Genomic DNA, 21193 nt, shown 5'->3' on the forward strand with positions numbered 1-21193 from the left:
GTTCCTGGCTCTCACCTGAATCACATGTTTGCAGGGAGGCATGTGTCTCCTGCACATATCTTTATGACTTTTTTCTTCCTACAAAGAAGCACAGTTGCACAATTTTATTTTTATTTTTAAAGACTTAAAGTAGAGGTCAGCAAATCCAAGCTGGGATGAATTTACAAAGCCAGTGTGTGAGAAGGGAAGTGAGCAGTAGCATGTCACAGCCACAGTCCCACTGGAATGTAGAGTTCCTTCGTGGCAAGGACTATTGTATTCTCGGTGAAGTTTGAGGTATTTGAAGTATGCGAGATTTTACTCAATATTTTGGTTGCTAGTTTGTGTAATTAATGTTTATTATGCTTCAGGTGTGCTTTAATCAGGGCATATGTTTTGGAGCAGATGCTGTTTTCTTAGACGCTTTGAAAGTTGAAACAGGAACAGAAGATTTATAATCGTTGAATTTTCATGCTTATGAATTTTAATCAGATATTTTGTAGAAAATATTTAGACTACTTGTCATTATAATTACATGCCTTTTTAACCGATGTCACCATGTCCATAGCATGGTAGTGTCCTAGTTTTACAGACAAAGGTAGGCTGATGGTCTCCACTCCTCCCTTCTCCCTGGCCACCAGCTTTCTCTCTCTTCACTTAACTAATGACTTGATACAAAGTCATACTTTCATGAAATGTTGGTTGTTTTTTATTAGGTTGTCAATAGGACCTTTTTTTAAAAAAAATTTTGGTGCTGTTGCTGGGTCTTGAACATGGGGCCTGGGTGTTGATCTTGAGTTTTTGTAACTACCACTTGAGCCACAGCTCTCCCTCTGGATTTTTGTTGGTTAAGTGGAGGTAAGAGTCTCATGGATTTTCCTGCCTAGGCTGGCTTTGAATCCTTAGATCTCAGCCTCTTGAATGGCTAAGATTACCCTCATGAGCCACTAGTGCCCAGCAGGGCCTATCTTAATAATGGGATTAAATGTTATATATGACAGTAAAGAATTATAGTACAAATCTGTTATATATTGAGTTTCAAATTATTGTTTTCTTGTTGAGTATGGTGCCAAGCTAATTAAATATATATTCAGACCTTATTTGGAGATAAATATTTCATTTTTTACCCATCAGGATGCCACAAGAGATGAAAGCATTTTACATGAATTAATAAACATTGCAGGCACATAAATTATACCACTAAAATATTCTTATGTTCAATTTATTTCAAAAGTTAAATTGACTTTTAAATGAGACTAAAAGATTCCTATGTTAATATATCTAAAATATGACTGTATTTGTTATTTTTAATGATTTTATTCATAAGTGTCAAAAATTTTAGTGACTATAACATTTTATCATCATAAGAATTTCTCATGAGATTATTTGTTTTGGAAACTACAGACTTTAACAGCAGAAAGAAATATAGTTTCTTCATATAGTTTCTTCATTTGAGTGTAAAACATGTTAACAATCTTTGTCTCCACTAGGTACCATTTATATTTACACCATTTGCCGAAAACTGATGATCATGGGCCAGGCTTCCCAGGTATGAAATGTACTAAGAAGAGATCTCCTTCATATTTCCTGCTTGCTTACCTTTAGAGTTTTGTTATACCATATGGTGGATGTTAAAAGACTGCTTAGTGATATCTATCAAAATTGGTGAATATATATCATATAGTTTTATTGGTCTTAGTTTTACTTTAATATAGGAATCATATGTAAGAATGTGGATAATAAAGTATTAAAGAGAAGAAAGAGAAGTTCTAAAAAGGATAGTATTATCCAGTGTCCTCTATTGCCAGAGTCATTTTATATGGAACATCTGTCTAGTTCTCTGTCTCTAGGTAATGAATAAATGAAATCATCTTGCTCCTGGAGTAGTTGTTGTTATTGTTACTATTATTACCATTTGACATTACTGAGGATTAAGCTGAGAGCCCTTGCTAGATAAGCACTCTACCATTTCAGCCATATCCCAGTCCTTTACTATTAGTTTGCTTCCTCAAACTCTTGCTCTTTTGCATAGGCAGACCTCAGACCACAATCTTCCTATATCTACTTCTTCAGCGGCTGAGATTATAGGCATGTATCACCATACTCAAATCTCTTTTTTTCTCTTAAAAGTGTCCTAGTTTAGATGATAAACTGTGGTTGTCCTATTTATGCTACGAAGTTCCTGGACTTATAGTTCACACGCTATTTGAATAAACAAATACCCAAACTCGAATTCATTTATATGTTATATGCAAAGAGACTGTAATAAGATTCCCACTTACTTGTACTCACTGCTTAGTTTTAGCTTGAGGAAGTCATTGACATGTCTGTTGGTAACCCTACAATGTTGATGTAGCATTTTTATCAGTAGGACATGTATTTATTTTCTGTGTTCATTTTTCAGTCATTGAAATATAGGCCAAAAGAGCAAAGATATTCCCACTAAGACCCTGCTTGAGTTGTTGGCATTTGAAATATTGCTCCTTTATTCCATGTGTAAGCTTACTTTGAACATTAGAACACTCAGGAGAGATTTTTTTTAAGTTTTCTTTTTTTCTGTCTGAGACCAGGACTCAAACTTGGTCACTGGCTAGTGCTGTACCACTTGAGCCCTGCCTCTAGCCCCTTTATATTCTTCCTATTTCCTCAAGGCATAGACAAATATCTTAATAGCTAAAAACACCTAAAAAAAAAAGATGGGAGCAAAGGTATTTGTATGCTTCGTGGATAACATTGTTTCTAGTTTCTCTTCATGTTTTGTTCTTCAAATTAAAACAAAACAATTACTAACCTGACTAATAAACTCTGAGTCAGCACTTTGAGTGTGAATTAAATGAAAGAAAGACTGTTCCACATATAACATAAATTTGGCCTACAGTCTGTTCCGAGGATTCTACATTTAGTTCCAGTTGACTTCCTAAGAAGAATGTACATCCTCTTGTTGTAATTTCTGTAACAACAAATATAGCTTCACACAAGCTTCAGGGTTTGGTCTGCTACAGTGTTTGCTTGCCAGAGCTTTGAAGGACAGAGATGTCTGTGCCAACATTTAGCTGTTAGCATTGGTACTTGTTAACGCTGAGAGAATTTTAACCTAATGTGATAGTTATCTTAAAATATTTTCTCATTTATAACCTTTGTGAGATATTTCCCTTCCCTCTATGTAACTTGAGTTTGTTTCTGATAAGATAAGTGGCGAAAGAGGATGGGTGTATGTCCAAGTCTTGTGGGAGGGAAGAGGAGGGAATGAGAGATCCAAGAATTTTGGAATGGTGAGTGGTTACAGTTGGCACTTGAAGATCAGGATGAAATTCTTCCAGTTTGTTCAGTATAATGCATTTCAAAGGACTTAGTTTTTATTAGGAATTTCTACAACCCCAGCTGGCAAATTGATTCCTAAGCTGAGGCTGTAAATAGCCTTGTTGGTTCCATATAATGGAGACAAACTCTTGGAGGTTTTACCACATTTGACTCCTGGATCTTAGGTACCAAGAGTTGTAGTGACTTTGGAGCTCAAGTTTACAGCTTAAGATGAGGAGAAATAGAACTGGGATCTGAAGGTAATTCCTAATGTCACATCAGACCACAATCACTCTCATCACCATTGTCATAATCATTATTTGTTGATTTACCAGATATTCTTTGAAGCATATCATGAATGAGCTCGTATGACCCCTTTGTGAAAGGCACTTTTATGACCTCTAGCTTAGAGATGCAGTGACAGGTCTAATTAGAGGTGTCCTGAATCAATGTCATACTCTACTACCTCTCAAGGCCATTACAATAATGTAAATCTATTGACCAAAATAAAAACTTGTCACCATTTATACTATTTTGGTTCACCTACTCAAGTAGAGCTACGAAATATGACATATTTCATACATATTTCATACTGTATGAAATATGATATATAATATGACCCTGTATTTGTAAAAAGAACCTGAAGACCTCAACTGACCCAGGGCTTTTTGTCAGATGGACTTACTGTAGTGCCAAAGCAGGTCAGAAACTTAAGTTTAAGGAAACTGGGAGGTCAGATTTCAGAAACCACTTTTCCTAAACACAGATGACAACTTTGCTTTTGCTTGTGGAACAATCTGTTTTCTGTTTCCCTGTGGCATTTTGAACTGCAGAACATAAGTATTTGGCAACCATGAAAGAATACAGTAGAAAGTAGTCATTCTAAGAACATTTTATTTGTGCTCATTGATGAAATGGCTTCGGTATCATTTTCCTCAAATGACAGCCTGCTATAAGTGGAGCTGCAGTGCCATCCTGTGGCTATGATCATTTATTGTGTGCTGCTATGTGGGGCCCATATTTTAGATTTGGAATATGGAATCAGTTTGCTTTTTCAATCTCTCCCCCACCTCCTACCACAGGGTTTGAGCTCAAGGCCTGTGCTTCCTAGGCAAGTGTTGTACCACTTGAGCCACTACCCGAGCCCTTTGTGCTTTTTAGCTTGTTTTAGGTAAGGTCTTCAATTTTTCTTTCAGTCAGCCTCAGAAGGCAACCTACCTAGTTATATCTCCTGAGTAGTTGGGATTATAAGTTTGAACCACCATATCTGGCATTCAAGGTGTTTTTTTTCCCTATGAAGAGAATGGACCTGCTGCATCTCAACAATGCTTCCTTCCTTCCTTCCTTCCTTCCTTCCTTCCTTCCTTCCTTCCTTCCTTCCTTCCTTCCTTCCTTCCTTCCTTCCTTCCTTCCTTCCTTTTCTTTCTTGTTGGTCGTGGGGCTTGAACTCTGGGCTTGGGCGCTGTCCCTGTGCTCTTCAGCTCAAGGTGAGCACTCTACCGCTTGAGCCACAGCACCGGTTTTCAAGTGGTTTATTGGAGATAAGAGACTCACGGACTTTTCTGCCCAGGCTGGCTTTGAACTGTGATCCTCAGATCTCAGCCTCTTGAGTAGCTAGGATTACAGGCATGAGCCACCGGTGCCGGGCAACAATGCTTCCTTTTTTTTGGGGGGGGGGTCCAGTTGTGGGGCCTGAACTCTGGGCCTGGGTGCTGTCCCTCAGCTTTTCAGCTTAAGGCTAGCACCCTACTTGAGCCAAGCGCCACTTCCGGCTTTTTTTTTTTCTTTTTTGCTTATGTGGTGCTGAGGAATAGAACCCAGGGCCTCAGGCATGCAAGGCAAGCGCTCTACCACTGAGCTACCTTCCCAGCCCCAACAATGCTTTCTTAATAGAAATATTTATTTCCAGCTTTTAGAGATAAGAAAAATAGCACAACTTGAGTCATTTCTGGAAATGAGTTTTTATCCTTAAGCCTGAAAGACTTTTTTTTAGGACCCTAACTGGTTTTGGCTCACTTCTTTTTGTCATGTGTGTAGTGGAAAGAATTCTGGGTGTGGGAGATGAACCAGCCTCATCTCTATTGTTTAGAAGGAGATTTAGCCTTTTGGAGTTAGATTAGATTAAATATAAGATTCTTCCTGGCATGAAAAAATCTGTGGTTTTCTTTAATTCTAACTCTAGAGGCAAACTCAAATACAATGTGAACCACTGGTATCTGAAGCTGTTTTTATTTTGAAATGTGCAGTTTCTATTACCAGGAGTCCTGAGGGATTTGAGGAAGACATGTGAATTTAAAGGAGAAATTAATACATGGCTTAATTCTATAATCGATCCAAATGCAAAAATTTTTTTAAAAAGGGGGCATTGTCAAGGAACAGTAGATGTGAAGAAAACTCACTCTTCTTTTTTCGTTAGCATATATTACTTGTACAAAGTGATAATTTCATTGTGACATTTACACACATGTATAAATCTATTCTAATCAAACTTACCCCATCACTCTTCCTTACCCTCCATCTCTCTTAAAACAGTATCATAGATTTCATTGGTCTATTTTCATACATGAAAACAAACTACTTTAACCTTATTTATATTCATTCTCCTTTTTATATCAGTTTTCTCCCATTATTACCCTATCCCTTGCCACAACAGACCTACTGACCATCAACTTCCTATTAATTCACAAGGCTAGAAAACAATGATAAAAGCAGCAATAACAAAAATCCAAGGTAGTACAGTGTTCAGAATCAGGACTAAGAGTATTCGCTGTCACTCTGAGCACATACTCAGATGGAACATGGACAACTTAAGAGTGAGGCTCATAAGACCAGCCACATTGTTAACAGGAAGTGCAGTTCTGTGAGGTCTAGAAGCACAATATAGTTTCAAAATCACACATGTGAGTACATTAATGCAATGCCCGTGGGTCACAAAGTGAACATCTTCAATCTGGAAATACAAAACGCTACAAAATCTGAACCATTTTGAGTACCAGCATGAAGCCACAGTGGGAAATTTCACATCTCATCTCATGTGACAGGTCAGAGTCAAAATACATAAAACATTATATGAGATGCTAAAATGTTATATGAAATTTATCTTCAGGTTACATGTATGTGTATATATAGAACATAAAATGAATATTGTGTTTAGCCTTTTATTCCCAAACTATTATTTTGTGGAAATATTCCAAAATCAGAAAAAATTCTAAGTCCAAAACAATTTTAGATCCAAACACTTTGGGAAGAAATGTTCAACCTGTATATATATGTAAAAATTCATGTGGATAATGTATCTTCAAGTATAATACAGTTACAGTAGAGGTGGAAATAGGGTGATGCTCAGTTCTCTCTAGGGACATTAGAAGACTACAGTCTTCCTCAACACATAATTTTCTTCTTCCCATTCCTCTCTTCTCTCTTCTGTTCCTCTACCACCTCCTTCCCTTCTTCCTTGTTTTTCTTCTTTGTCATTGTTAAAAGTATCATTTCTCATGTGCCAGCTATTGTTCTAAGCATGATTCACTCATTAACTCATCCTCAAACAACCTTGTTTTTCAGATGAACTTTGAGGTTCATGGAGTTAAGTAAATTGTCCAAACCAACCACTACTATTAGCAGTGGAGGTAGGTTTTCAGTTTAGTTTTATAGGACAGATGCAGAGAGAGAGTGTTATAGCGATAGATTACAGTAAGTCAAAGCACACATCTGGATAAGATTCCACACATCTGTGGAATAGAAAGTCCTCTGACATATGCAGGGTCAAAAGGAAGGGTAGTAACAAGGTCATGGTGGGTCTTTGCATGCTTTAACAAAGGGTTGTACTTTATCACACAAGCAATATGGAGCCAGGGATACAGGTGGACCCATTGCAACAATGAGATGTACAAGTCGTTATGGCGAAAAACGAACTTAACAACTTTGGTGGGGGGGTGGGGAGAGGATCGGGTGGGGGGAGGGGAGGAGTATGGGAAGGGATGGGAAGGGGAAACAAGGAGGAGATAACAATGCTTGATAAGAAATGTACTCGTTATCTTGCCCAGGTAATTGTAACTCCTCTGTATGGTATTCTCACAATAAAAAAAAAAAAAAAAAGAAGTGACTTAAGCACAAGAGTGCTACAACCTGATTCCTGTTTTAGAAAGGTAACCATAAGGGTGAAGGGGAGGTATGAGGAGGTATAGAAGAAAAGGAGGGTGGTGAAAGCAAAGAAGAGGAGCAAGTGAGTTGGCTTAGCAGGCTAGGGAGACACATGAGAACATATTTGGTTGGGGCTGTTTTAGCCATTAATAGAACTTAGAATTTGACATTCAAAAACATTTATCCCACCTTTGTTGTGTTTTATTCCCTCCCTCCCTCCCTCCCTCCCTCCCTTCCTCCCTCCCTTCCTTCCTTCCTTCCTTCCTTCCTGGCTTGAACTCAGGGTCTGGGTACTGTCCCTGAGCTCTTTTGCTCAAGGCAAGTACTCTACCACTTTGAGCCACAGCTCCATTTCCAGTTTTCTGGTGGTTAGTTGGAGATAAGAGGCGTGCTGACTTTTCTGCCTGGGCTGGCTTCGAATCGAGATCCTCAGATCTCAATCTTCTGAGTAGCTAAGATTACAGACATGAGCCACCAACGATGATGTGATTCTTACAATAATATGCAGATCATATGTGTGGCATATTCATCAATTGAAAAGCAATATAATACAAATAATTTTTGATCTTTGGAATGTTTTCAAAGGAAAAAAATTAAAAACTTACTTGCAGAATACATCTAGCCAAGTAGTGTTTTACTGTCTATGGCTTGAGAGAAGAATAGATTAAAAAAACAGAAAAACCAATGGATTTGTGGGGAAAAGCCATCCAAGAGGAGAGTAGCTATTAATCTGTTCCTACAGACAGAGTAATAATGGCACGATCCTTCTCCTTGTTTAATTGTTCCTTGAAAATCTCTCTCCTGTTTACAACCATAGCCTGGGAATAAACACCATATTCAGTGTGCTTACAGTGTGCCAAATACCATTTTAGCATATCACATATATCATCTCTTTCTCCATAGCAACACTGCTGTGATGGGGTAAGATATCTACTATACAGATGAGAAAATTGAGGTCTAAAGGGACTCTGAAATGGAACTTTTGAAACATGATTTTATTTGATTTGAATCTTTGTTTCTAAGACAAAGTAATCCTTTTCCATTTCCCCCACCCTCCTATACCAGAATAACACAGTGGCCAACTAGTAACCATCGTGTCATTGGCATTAGGTCCTAGGCATCTGTTAGCATTTGATAAATATGAATAAAAATGAGCTGAGTTCACAGAGTGACTTTCAGATCCAAGAAGATGCTCTAAAAAGGCTAATTTGAAATTTAAAATTCTCTCAATTATTTTTTACTTTAAAATATTAATTTTCTCTTGACTTAGAATTTGATGATATTGAATAGAGTCACCATTGCTAGCTTAAGAAATGAACATACATTTAATTGTGACCTTTGCTTCACAGGCCCTAGAATACCTGCTGTGGGCTAGCATATGCATGGAGTCCTCAGTCCCACTCCTGTCTGTCAGGTACTTGACGTGGAGAACTACTCTTTATACAGCTGTTTGTCAATGCTACTATGACTGCCAGGCTGGCATTCATGGTGAGGTATGTGCCTTTTCACTTGGAGGTTCCAACATCTGAAATAGAGCATTTTCTTCTTTAGATGTCCCAAGGAAACAAATTCAAAAACAACCAAATAACTGAAAGGAAGCAAAGTCAACAATTCCAGGCCTTAGGTGAAGAAATTTGCTTGACCTTTCCATTATGTGTATATCTCTGCTCTCTCTTTTATTCTCTTAACTTCTACCTCCTTCCTCATTCTCTGAACATGAATTCCAGTGCCTTTCTTTCCTTATTTTGTTCTTACAGGTAAGCCACCTTCTTTTCCTGTTCAGTTTTGGTACTCTGCTACTTATTATACTTTACCTTGCCTTTTCTCTGCTTCCATTCACCAATTGTTGCATTCTGTCTCTCCTTACTTCCTCTTGTCTTTTCCTCATCTATGAGACTATATACTTGAAATACAACTTGGCAGAGGCTTCTATTAGCTTTTACAAATTCTATGTGTAAATTAAAAGGATACTTTATAAGATGTAGTACTAGCTTGGTTAATGAATGGGACTTTAGTGAAAACCAGAAATAGAAACCCTTTTCATTTGGGCCAACACATCTCTGTCCTGGGGGACATGCATGATTTGGTGTAAGGGGCTGGCAAGTTGGCATTTGCCCTTCACTCAACCCTCTGGCGGTAAGTGTTATACAGGACACAGCCTCCACAGCTGTAAAAAATACCTTCTCAGATCCTGCTCACAGCCATAAATAAATCACTTAGCCCATTAATCATTCCTTACATTTGGTTTTTCCTGACTGGACTAATTCTGAAGGATTAGATGGTAGAGGTCCACAGGCAGGAAAATAGTTGAATTCAACCTTCATGGAATCCTTTGTAGCCTGGGACATACTCTAAAAATGACTCACCATGTAAAGCTTTGGGACATTAGAGGTGGCACACTTTACTATATCTGTTTAAGTTATAAGTGGAGGTGATTTTTTTTTGGGGGGGGGGGGGTCTGGTCGTGGGTCTGAACTCTGGGCCTAGGCGCTGTCCCTCAGCTCTTCAGCTCAAGGCTAGCGCTCTACCACTTGAGCCACAGCACCACTTCCGACTTTTTTTCTTTTTGCTTATGTGGTGCTGAGGAATTGAACCCAGGGCCTCATGCATGCAAGGCAAGCGCTCTACCACTGAGCCACCTTCCTAGCCCAGGTGATTTTTATGTAGTTCTAGTCATTCAATTCTGATGGGGTTCTTCCTCATAAGAAAATTTACTATTCATACGTGTTAATATTGTGGTGGCTTTGAAAACATTTTCATAAAAAACCATAAATATTTGAGGTCTTCATAGAGTCTCTTCTATTTAATTCATTTGTAACCACTTGTTTGCCACCCAGTATATTTACTTATAGATTTATAGACACATTCTAGCTCAAATGGTATAATTCTTTAAAAAGATAAGTCAAAACCCAACAAAATAAGTGCTACAAAGAGTACTTTCAAGAGGGGAGGGAGGGGCCACAAGGAGAGGAGTAGAAGAATGAAGAGGGGAAGGGGGAACACTGCAGGCAAGACTTCATTGTATATACCACAGAGTTGAGAAATATAAGGGAAGGGGAGACCGATGTGGGGGTGAAGATGTTGAATTGTTGACACAGATCAAGATGCACTGTAGACATAAAATGCTTTGTTAGCTGGCAAAAATTCAATACATAACCTAAAAATTAAGCAAAGTAAGAGAAGTGGTGGGTTGGGAGAGGTGAATGAGAATGTTGAAAGGGGAGACACTGATCAAAAGGCACTATATTCATAAACTGCTTTGGTGCACCTATTAAAAGATAACAAAATTATTCAAAGAAACTATAACTATTTCAAAGAAATGGCAAAACAAATCACACAATTTCTTTTTTTATTGTGAAAATACTGTACAGAGGGGTTATAATTACGTGAGCAAGATAATGAGTACATTTCTTATCAAGCATTGTAGCCTCCTCCTTTGTTTCTCCTTCCCATCCCATCCTCTCCCCGCCCCCCCCCAACCCTCCCCCCCTCCACCAAAGTTGTAAAGTTCGTTTTCAACATAACAACTTGTACGTCTCATTTTTGCAATGGGTCCACCTGTATCCCTATTTACACAATTTGTTTTTCCCTTCCCCTCCACAAATTATGCCAACATAGCTCTTTTGAACTTCTGGTAATATCTGTAGAGAATTACTGTATAGCAATGATTGATTAAATGAATGAAATGATTAAATATGCAAGCTTTCCTTCCTCCCTCCCTTAGATATTTATTAGTTACTTCCTGTATGTTGGGTACTGGGAATTCAAAATTAAATAAAGCTTTTTAAGACCCTCATAGCATAGTGGTCACTGTATGAATAGTCGAATAAGTTATCCAGCGTATTATGCTAGGAAGGTTAGAGTTTTAGAAGCTCATGTGAGTATATATATATATATTTTGTGTGTGTGTGTATGTGTGTGTGTGTGTGTGTGTGTGTGTGTGTATGTAAGTATAAGCATTCATCAAGTTAGTCTTGACAGTTTAACTTTAGATTTATAGAGTTTAATGGTGCTTATAAGAAATGATAGCCTGGAGAACTATCATGTTAAAAGAAGTCAGCATCAGCTGGTGGTCTAATTTGCACATTAAATCAGCAAATGTCTACGACAACAAAGCTTATTGCTTTATACATTTTTAATACTATATTCCAACTTATTATGAATAAACATTTTAATTGCACACAGGCATTCGCTCGGCGTGCTTTAGCTAAAATTGATGAGTTAAGACAGTTGGAATTGATGAGCTCTTCAATGTCTCAGGAAGAATCCAGAAGATATTATAGAGAGGCTACATTAAAGGTATAAAATTTTTATGAAGTTACTGAGATTGACTGCACCCCATCACTGATGAAATGCTTGATATTGGTAGCTGAGAAGTGCTGCCTGTTGTAACCTGGTTTGTATTTCTTCTCTTTGAGACAGATGGCAGTGATGATCTTCAAAAGAGGAGTATTTGAATCTCGAAGAAAAAACAAAGCTTTGTTTAGACCAAAGATAAGACTTAACCTAAAGGAAATACAAAGTGTAAGCCTAAAAAGTCTTCTCTACTTGTGACTCCTTTTGCAGTCTGTTTCTATTACTCAGTAGTGTCTTTTGAGCATAGCCATTAGTGATTAAACCCTGCTTCCACTTTTCTACACTAGTAGACAATCATAGAAGAAACTTTCCCCACTTAGGATATGGCCTCACTTCATCCCTTTCTTTAAGCCTTTCCATATCTTATACAAATGCAGTTTTGCCATGTTAAAGGGACATCATGTTAAGAAATGATAGGTTAACTAGAGAATCTGGAATGGCTTTAAGGAACAGGCTCTTGCCGATGAACAATTTTCTGAGTAGGTATGCACTGGCCTTGTCTATGCTTGTCTAGTGCTAGTTTTGAGGTTGGAGAGAGGTAGAAGCACCCCTTCTCATCAGCTTTCAGGTTGCCCCATGAGAGCGTCTAGGAGCTATGTTGTACTGAAGCAACAGACAAGCACACACTTCAGGTGGCTTAAAAAAATTTATTTCTCTCTGGGGTCAGATGCTAGGGGAGTTATCAGGGAACTGTGCTCAAAGCTGCTCAGAGCCAGGCTGGGGAACAGTCTCAATCAGCAAATACTAGTCTTTCTGCTGAAGGAGAGAGTGAATTCTGGAGTATCTCACAGGAGCCAGGAAGTGTCATAAGTCCCTTCTTACATGGCCCCTCCCAACCACAGGCCTATTTGGAGAACTGTTAATGACTGTCTTAGAAAATGGAATGAGACAAATATCCCTATGGGGTGCTACCCTTTTCTCCTTGCTTGCCCTCCCCATTTTGAGCTCAGTGTCCCTCAAGGCCCAGTTCTCTGTCTAACTTAAGCTGTCCCTGACTCCTTCATGGCCATCAGCTCTCTTTTTCCTGAGCTTCTATAAAGGGACTGAAAATGTAAATGAAGTGGGGAGATAGAGGAGAAGATTCTGATATAAGAGTTGCTGAGCTTTAGAACACAGAAAAATTTTGAAATTGTGTGGTTTAGTGCTTATCTCCTGCAGATAAGGAAAATAAAGGTTGAAATTACTGCCCCAAAGGCTTATGTTTTGAATACCTAGTCCTCAGCTTGTGACACTGTTTTGAGAGGTTCTGGGAATTTGAGGATATGGAGCTGAGCTGAAGAAATTAGGCCACTAGTGGTATGTTGTTGGACATTATATACAGTCGCTGGTCCCTTCCTTACCCTTCTTCCTGTCCACCATGAGGTGAGGGAGATTCTCTGCCATATACTTTTGCCACTATGTTCTGCTCAAACACCACCTCTGAAACAGTGGGCCATAATAAGTCCCTCTTCCCTGAGTTGTTGTCAGTCATTCTGTCATACTGACAAGAAAGCTGACTAATACTACATAATAAACAAAATATGTTTTGTGTTAAGTTTGAAGAAGGAAATCATGTTAGAGGGATTAAATGTTATATATAAAACCCTTAAGAGGTCTTTGGAACAGAGTAGGTCCTCAATAAATATTAGCTATCATAATTGCTTATTTTTACTCTTTCATTCAACTATCACGTACTGAATATCTGTGTTGTCAAGTACAGTGGAATGTAGGAAAAGCTTGGGTCACAGTCCTGACTTTTACAGGAGTGAGCCACAAATGCCTAGCCAATTTAACTACTTTTAAATCTCTATTTTAACCAATCTTAGAAGAACTCTTATATCCAGAAAGAGAGATTAAAGGATCTCAACAGAAAAAGCTGAACATGTCATCCTCATCTATTTAGGTAATATAAATAGGGGAACTGTTGTCTAGACCAACCTGGGATTATGGAATACCCTATTTTGAAAAATGCCTAAAGCAGAAAGGGTTGAGAGCATGGCTCAAATTGTAAAGTACCTTTCTAGCAAGTACAAAACCCTGAATTCACTCCCCAGTACTACTGAAAGAAAGAAATGAAAAAAAGCCTGAAAGCCCCATCTGATTGTTAATATAAGTACTATTTGTGTTAGCATTAGTTAACTATACCTTACTTTTCATGGTCTTATATTATCTTTGAAAAATGGACTGATTTTTTTTCACTCTAGAATTCGTGGCCACGTACTCTTACAGAACGGCTACTGGAAGAGTTGTTTGACAGCACTGCATCCCGGTTTCTGGCTGTCTTGGAAGCTCTTTCTGATTCAAATAGGCGAGTACTGCAAACTGGACCTTTCACTACTGATGAAGTGGAGCTTCGAGATGTTGTTGCAGAACTGTTTATAGCAGGAAAAGAACTCTTTGTAGGTAAATAAAATGATAAGATATTATTTTATAAGAAAAAATTAACTTGTTAGTGTATATGAAAAAAATGTTGGATGTTTTAATACACACCTCTAACCCTCACTGTTTGGGAGGCAGAGATTAGGAGGATTGTTGTCTAAGGCCAACCTGAGTGAAAAGTCAGTGAGACTCCCATCTCAACAAACAAGCTGGGTAGAATGATTCATTTGTGTAATCTCAGCTACATGGGAGGCATATGTAGAAGGATTATAGTCTGAAGCTGTCCTACATAAAAAGTGTGAAATTCCACCTGAAAAATAAAGCAAAACAAAATAGCACTCTCAACCGCGCATCCAGTTTATGTATTAACCTTGCTAATGTCAATTGATAATTTAAACTGTTTATTTGTAGATTTTTTTGTATTTTATGGGTATATAATAATCTATGGGTAATGACAATTATACTTCTTTCAAATTCTTACCCTTTTAAATTTCCTTTTTCCTGTTATTTCTTGCCTGTTTTCTGTTACTTATTGTGCTAGATGGGATCTCTAATAAACACATGGGAAGGATGATGACAGCATTTATCTTTGTCTCATTTTTTAAATCTCAAACAGAAAACTTTCAACATTTTATCATTAGTTAAGATGTTTGCTAAAGCAGTTTTTATAGATATATTTTTCAGGTGAAGAAAGTATCTTTGATCTTTGATTTCCAAGATGGTTTTGTTTGTTAGCTTGTGTAATTATTCAGTTTTTTTTTTTTTTTTTTTTGTGCTGGTCCTGGGGCTTGATCTCAGGGCCTTGGAGCTGAGCTTTTTTGCTCAAGGCTAACTCTCTACCACTTGAGCCATAGTTGAGCCAAAAATGGAGTTAAGATGCTTGAGGACTTTCCTGCCCAGGCTGGCTTTGAACCATGGTTTTTAATTCTGCCTAGTTGTTGAATTTTGGATTTATTTCATTGATCAAATCATTTCTCTTTTATTTCTATGAATGTGGTGAGAGACTTTGAATGTTGATCTATTTTCACCTACCTTTTACTTTTGGAATAAAACTTCTGAGGCAGAGGCTAGCTATTTGAAATAATACTCGTGTTTAGTACTTCTGCTGCCTTGCTCTGGACCTTGTTTGAGAGAAAGGCTGCCAAGAGACACTTGTGTCTCAGTTCTCCTTCCCTGTCTTCCATTTTTCTGTTGAATTTGTGGCTATTCTTTGAAGATGCTGTGCATTTAGTGTCTTTCCCTCATAAGCTTACCTTCTGTTGCCTTGTGATAGCCAATTTGGCTGAGAAGTCTACTTGGAAGGAGAGGTGAAAAGCTAGACCATACCTTATATAGCTTTAGTCAAGTTCTATGGTGTGTATATTTGTGTGTGTGTGTGTGTGTGTGCGTGTGTGTGCGTGTGTGTCCAAAGGCAGGGAGCTGGGCCAGTTTGGGTTCATTTCTCCACACAGAAGTTCCCTGAATTCTTTCACTCACTGGGCCAGTTTGGGTTCATTTCTCCACACAGAAGTTCCTTGAATTCTTTCACTCAAAACCCAAAACCTACCCTCATCTATCTTTGTTCTTTCCAACACGTGTTATTAAAATGGAAGGGATTTTTCTTTTGTGCCTTCTCCCTTCTCCTTGATCTTTCCAAGCTTAATTTCTCCTTTACTCCATGTCATTTTTCACCTTCCTCTCTATATATCTATATGTACAACCAGATTTTGTTTTTCAAAGTTCTCAATCTTTTCTTCTATTGTATATCAGAAAGTCTAATCTATCTACCATGCTACTGAGAATAGAAAGAGCAATTCTCTTTATTGCTCAGTCACTTCAGTTATCTTTTTGTACTCTCTGTATTGTGTGATTCTATGACTTCTTTCTCAACACTCTTTTGAGCCTTTTCTCCCTCCATACCCACCCCTGTTCTCTCTGTTTGTGGTACTGGGGTTTGAAATCAGGTCTTGGGCTTCCTAGGCAGGTGCTCTGTACTGAGCTATGCTTTCTAGGCCTTTTCTGTAGTCATTACTTTTTTTTTTTTACAGTTGTTTAAACTTTATTTTCATATGCTTATAAGATTTAGAGTACAATACATCAAATGAGACAATTGGAAATTAACAATGTATACATAGGAAGAGTATAAAGAATACATACAGGATACATTATTTGTTGTGAGGATGCAAAAGAACAGTGTTTTTGGCTTTAAAATTCTGATTCCAATGTCTATTATAACATTCAAGTAAAACATGTTTCCAATTATTTTAAAAATAACTATATTAAAATGTAATTCTAAGACAACCTGCATTGACCACGATCTTCAAAGTAGTGCTGTTCAATTCTTCTACAGAAAGCAAGGAGGTTACTATAGTTTTTCACCTTCTCAGAAAGTTCATCATTGGTCAGTCGAGTGGTGAGAATGGTGTACAGATGGCCAAATACCAGGGCATCAAGTTCAGTAGGTTGCTTGTTGAAGAAATATGGTTGTGTTCCCAGTCTTTGAGAAAGAGCTTGACAGCACTGGTCTACATCTTCTAAGACTTGGTCCAGGGTCTTGTTGTCCCATTCAATAGCTTTCATCTTATGTTTGACTTCCCACTGTTTCTGGTAGGTCAAAATATGATTCAGAGGCCATGAGTAAGGAGACCCATACCTAGAATGAGTAATCTCCTCTACTGTAGCTTCATCACACCACTGAAGATACAACTCTGCAGTCAAAAGCATATTGTTGACTAATTCCATATAAGCTTTCATTTCTGCTTTTTGGACCGTCATCCAATCCATCACTAAGACAATGACCCAGATGGAGACATATATTCTGCATTTGCCCTACAAACCACTTTTATAGGCAAATTACACATCGGCAAAAAGGTCTGCACAGCAAGAGAAGCTGCATTATCAGAAAGCAAAATTTGTTCCCTTTCAGTTGCTGATATAATGTAGCATTTTCTGGCCAAGGTTCTGTAGCTGCCATCTGCGAAACTAAGGCTTCCGCCAGCAGAGACATGTGGGCCGGGGAGCCCCGCGTCTGGCTGCCGGCTCTCTGCAACCCTCTCTCGGCAGCGCTCTCCTGTGCAACCTCCACAAGTCTCCACAAGAGCACAAGTCTGGCCGGGCTTCGGCTCAGACTCGCCGAAACCACTTGGGCGCCGGGGAACTTCCGCCCCCTGTAGTCATTATTTTTGAGATAGGATTTTCCTTGATTACTTCCTGGGTGTGCCTGGGCCATGATAGGCCATTTTAGGCTTCTTGTAGTAGTTGGGATAACAGGCACAGCTACCAAACCCAACTTCTTCCATTAAAATTGAATATCATGGACTTTTCTGCCCCAATTAGTTTGGAGCCATGATCATTATGATCTTATCTAGGATGACACACTACCACGCCCAGTTATTGATGGAAAAGGAATCTCACGGTTTTTTTTGCCCAGGCTGATCTTGACCCACAATTTTTTCTGTTTCAGCCTCCCAAGTAGCATGTACCCTTTTTTTCAGAACTTTGCTGCTGGAGTTCATAATAGAGAGGAAAAGAGACTTAAATGTTGGTGTTCTCAGGATGTTTATGGCTAATCGTACCATTTGCTATTGATACACATAATGATGACTCTAAAAGCTATGTCCTTATTTTAGATCTCTTCCCTGAGTTCCCAGTCTACATGTAGCCACCTCATTTGGGAAGTAATGGTAACAACTATGAGCAGTTAACAACAAATAACTGTTGGTAATTACATGTTGAGTGTCCATGCTTCTTCTGGTAGCTATTCTTGACTAGATTTTCACCCTCCCTCAAGTTTCTGTTGGGCCCTTCCTACTTGCTCCCACAGTATCCTGTATTTGTCCACTTATATTTCTGGTTTGGTCATGTATCTGGTCTCAGTGAAGAAAGGGAACATGCTCACCAATTTACTCTTGTTGCCTTAGTCTGGCAGTGTCTGATATTTATATTTTGTAAGTATTTCTTTGCATGGATGATTTTCATATCTCTCTCCTTTTTTTTCATAGCAAATATTGGTACAAGTGGAAAGCTTGAGTTTCCCAGAATACCACTGATGGAGTGCATGGTAGAGAAGAAAAATGTGATTTCTCTGGATGCTGCTCTGAAATTTATAAAATTAGCTTTTACTTATGAAGAATGGAGTTTATTTGAATCTTCAGCTGTACAACTTCTTCTTTCTCTGGAGGTAACAGGCAACACCATTCATGATTTTTTGTTTTGTTAAAATGGTACTGAGTTGCTAATTAACTTGGGGGATATCTTCTCTCAGAAGGAGAATGATCCAGAGTCAAAGAAAGCAGAGAAAGACTTAATTCTTCTGATTGCAGTAGAACCACTAATCAATGTCAAGAGAAACAAAGGTTTGATTTTGCCTTTGGAAAATGATAAAGAAGGACATCCCATTCATATGTATTTTAAAAAGTTTACTAATAGTGGTAAGTATTTCTTTACCTGTTTGAAGTATTTTGTTTTAATTCATAAAATGCGCTTATTCTAGTGAGAAGGCAGAAGGAACAGGAGGTACAAAGGCCTAAAGGCAAGAATGTATTTGGTGACTGAAGGCAAGGTTAGGGGAGAGGAATGGCTGGTGTGTATTGGTGGAGGTAGTGGAGCTGGGGAATGTATTAGGTGACAAGCATGGAAACATCTGGGAGACAAGTAATGGGGTTTCTGTACCTTGTAAAGATTATGCATTTTATTCTGTTGACAGTTTAGAGTAGAGTAATAAGGTTATACTAAGCAGTTGTCTTGTTGAGGTAACTGTAAAGCCTAGGGGCTGTATGTGCAAAGGCAAGAGGCATCAGTGCACTTTAGTAATGGGCTGTTGGGTTGCCTACCTTCTCTTTTTAGATGCAGTATTTTTCCTTCCAGAATTTAAAGAATTCAAAAGATACTGTGTATGTAATTAGAAATCTGGTCTACTTTTTAGACTAGTGAAAATTATTTAATTCTTTTTTTATTGTGAAAATACCATACAGAGGGGTTACAATTACATGGGCAAGGTAATGAGTACATTTCTTATCAAGCATTGTTGCCTCTTCCTTTGTTTCTCCTTCCCATCCCTTCCCATCGTGCCCCCTGCCAAAAGTTGTAAAGTTCGTTTTTCGACATAACATCTTGTACATCTCATTATTGCAATGGGTCTACCTGTATTCCTATTTAAAGATTTTGTTTTTTCCCTTCTTCTCCCCAAATTATACCAACATCAAATTCTGTGTTTTAATGTTTCACATGTTATTATACAGTTGCTCAATTGCAGATAACAATTTGTATTAAGTAATGGTATGCATTTTTTCTCTTTGATTTCTGAATAAGTAATTTTATTACTTTTTTCATTGCCACATTTTATATGTACTTTAAAATTATAATGCTCTTCAGTTTCTCTTTGAATATTGTTGGCATACATGTCATGGATTAATTATAACAGACTATTTTAATTGGAGTAGAGCTACTTAGATTAGTTTTTATACAGAAGTATTTAAGTTATCTTGTTTATGTGGTATTTTCCCAGTTATCATTTATGTCTGTTTTATAGAATTTCTGTGATTTCTGTTTCTTTTATATCTGGCATTTCCTAATGGATTTCCCCCATTTTCTTCTGCTTTTTAAAATGCAGAAACGTACCTGGGAAATAGTGGCTCTTTAGAAGATATTTTTCAGTCTGCAGCAATCTTGCATTTCTGTGTCTGTGATGCTTCTTCAAAGGTGAGTTAGTGAACTTTGAGTAACATTAGTGTGGAAGGAAGTTATCACTCATCTAAAGACAGATTTAAGATATCACAGAATTTGTACTTGGGCTGATATTTTATGTTTCTTTTTGTTATTGTCATCCATTGCTCTTTTGGGGCAGGTGGTGGGCTAGTTGTACTTCTAATGATAAAGGGCTTTACAGCCTATGACCACAGACCCTGGTTAATACTGAATATTGCTTTGCACATGATGAATGGCTAGTATTTAGAAATGACCTGTACATAGATGTGAGTGCTTTAGGTAAAACTAGTAGAGTACAGTTTTATGTATTTATGCATTCTTTTTATGGTGATACTGAGGATGGAACCTGCAGCCTTGAGTCCATGCGGAGGCAAGTACTCTGACACTGATCTATGCTGTCTGCCCATGCACTGGTTTTAAAACTGTATTGTAGGGGTTCATGGGGCTTTTCTGATCTTCCTCAGAAGTCCAGCTTTCAGCAGGGCACCCTAGTCTGTTCCTTGAAGTTTTATATGTTACACTGGAGTTCTGGTGGAATTTCATTTGAAAATTTGGTTTTATTGTTATGTGAAAAGCTTGGAATCCACAATTATAGAGTATATTATGTTGACATTTGTCCATATAAGTGAGATACAGTGAAGGGGAATAAAAATTTGTCTCTTCTACATTTTTTCATTTCTTCCTTGTTTATTAGAATACATGTGGCAGGTATTTAAGTTTTGAGAGAAAAATATTTAACAGCATAGTGGGAAAATTAATAAAAATAACAAGGCTGAAAAGACTAAGGATCTTTCATCTATAAGTTTTAAAAAATATTATATGTATCTTAGTTTAGCACAGTAAATATTTCTTGAAGTCTGATCTGGGTTATGTTCCCAAACATGGTACTAAAGTGTGACATGCATATCAAATGAAGTCTTAGAGCTGTGTGAAGGAACTCAAAATTTTGGTATATGTTAAGTGTAATTCTTACCTTTGTATAATTCAGTTCTTTTCAAATGAGCCAAATAATTTTGTCTGGAAAGGGGAAACACTCATTGGGGATCATCTGTTGGTACAGGGAGTGAAGTTCTGTCCAGTTTATGCCTGTCTTCCTTGCTGAGGTACCTTCTCAGATCTCTACTCTCTTAGGTTACTAGTATTTCTCCTTCCCACTCCCAATTCTTTATTACTTTAATACAAGAACTTTAAAAGAGAAAAATATGAGTAAATCTGATAGACTTATGGGTTTACATATGTGTCTAAAAATACTTGAAACTTTTCTTTCTTTTTTTGAATTTTTTTTTTTAGACAGAAGTAGCACATGTATAGAGTATTGTCTGAGAGTAAGGACTTGAACTAGGCCATTAGATTTGAATGTGTTGGATGTGCAACT

General features: G+C 37.8%; 1 protein-coding gene and 1 pseudogene across 2 annotated transcripts in view; one reads left to right on the top strand and one right to left on the bottom strand.

The window, feature by feature from the left end:
* Window positions 1-21193, top strand: part of Cfap54 (cilia and flagella associated protein 54) — a 263007-nt gene that overhangs the window by 19025 nt on the left and 222789 nt on the right. The window contains exons 5-13 of the mRNA XM_042693361.1: window positions 1470-1528; window positions 8769-8912; window positions 11605-11718; window positions 11842-11943; window positions 13959-14153; window positions 16097-16103; window positions 18114-18292; window positions 18377-18542; window positions 19724-19812. Coding sequence (XP_042549295.1) covers window positions 1470-1528; window positions 8769-8912; window positions 11605-11718; window positions 11842-11943; window positions 13959-14153; window positions 16097-16103; window positions 18114-18292; window positions 18377-18542; window positions 19724-19812 — 1055 coding nt within the window. The remainder of the gene's footprint in view (window positions 1-1469; window positions 1529-8768; window positions 8913-11604; window positions 11719-11841; window positions 11944-13958; window positions 14154-16096; window positions 16104-18113; window positions 18293-18376; window positions 18543-19723; window positions 19813-21193) is intronic.
* Window positions 16405-17146, bottom strand: LOC122119292 (annotated as a pseudogene). The gene has a single exon (XR_006149528.1). The product of XR_006149528.1 is annotated as a metaxin-2-like (transcript).

Source organism: Dipodomys spectabilis, unplaced genomic scaffold, assembly GCF_019054845.1.
Source record: "Dipodomys spectabilis isolate Male_0828 unplaced genomic scaffold, ASM1905484v1 ptg000163l, whole genome shotgun sequence".
Lineage (NCBI taxonomy): Eukaryota > Metazoa > Chordata > Mammalia > Rodentia > Heteromyidae > Dipodomys > Dipodomys spectabilis.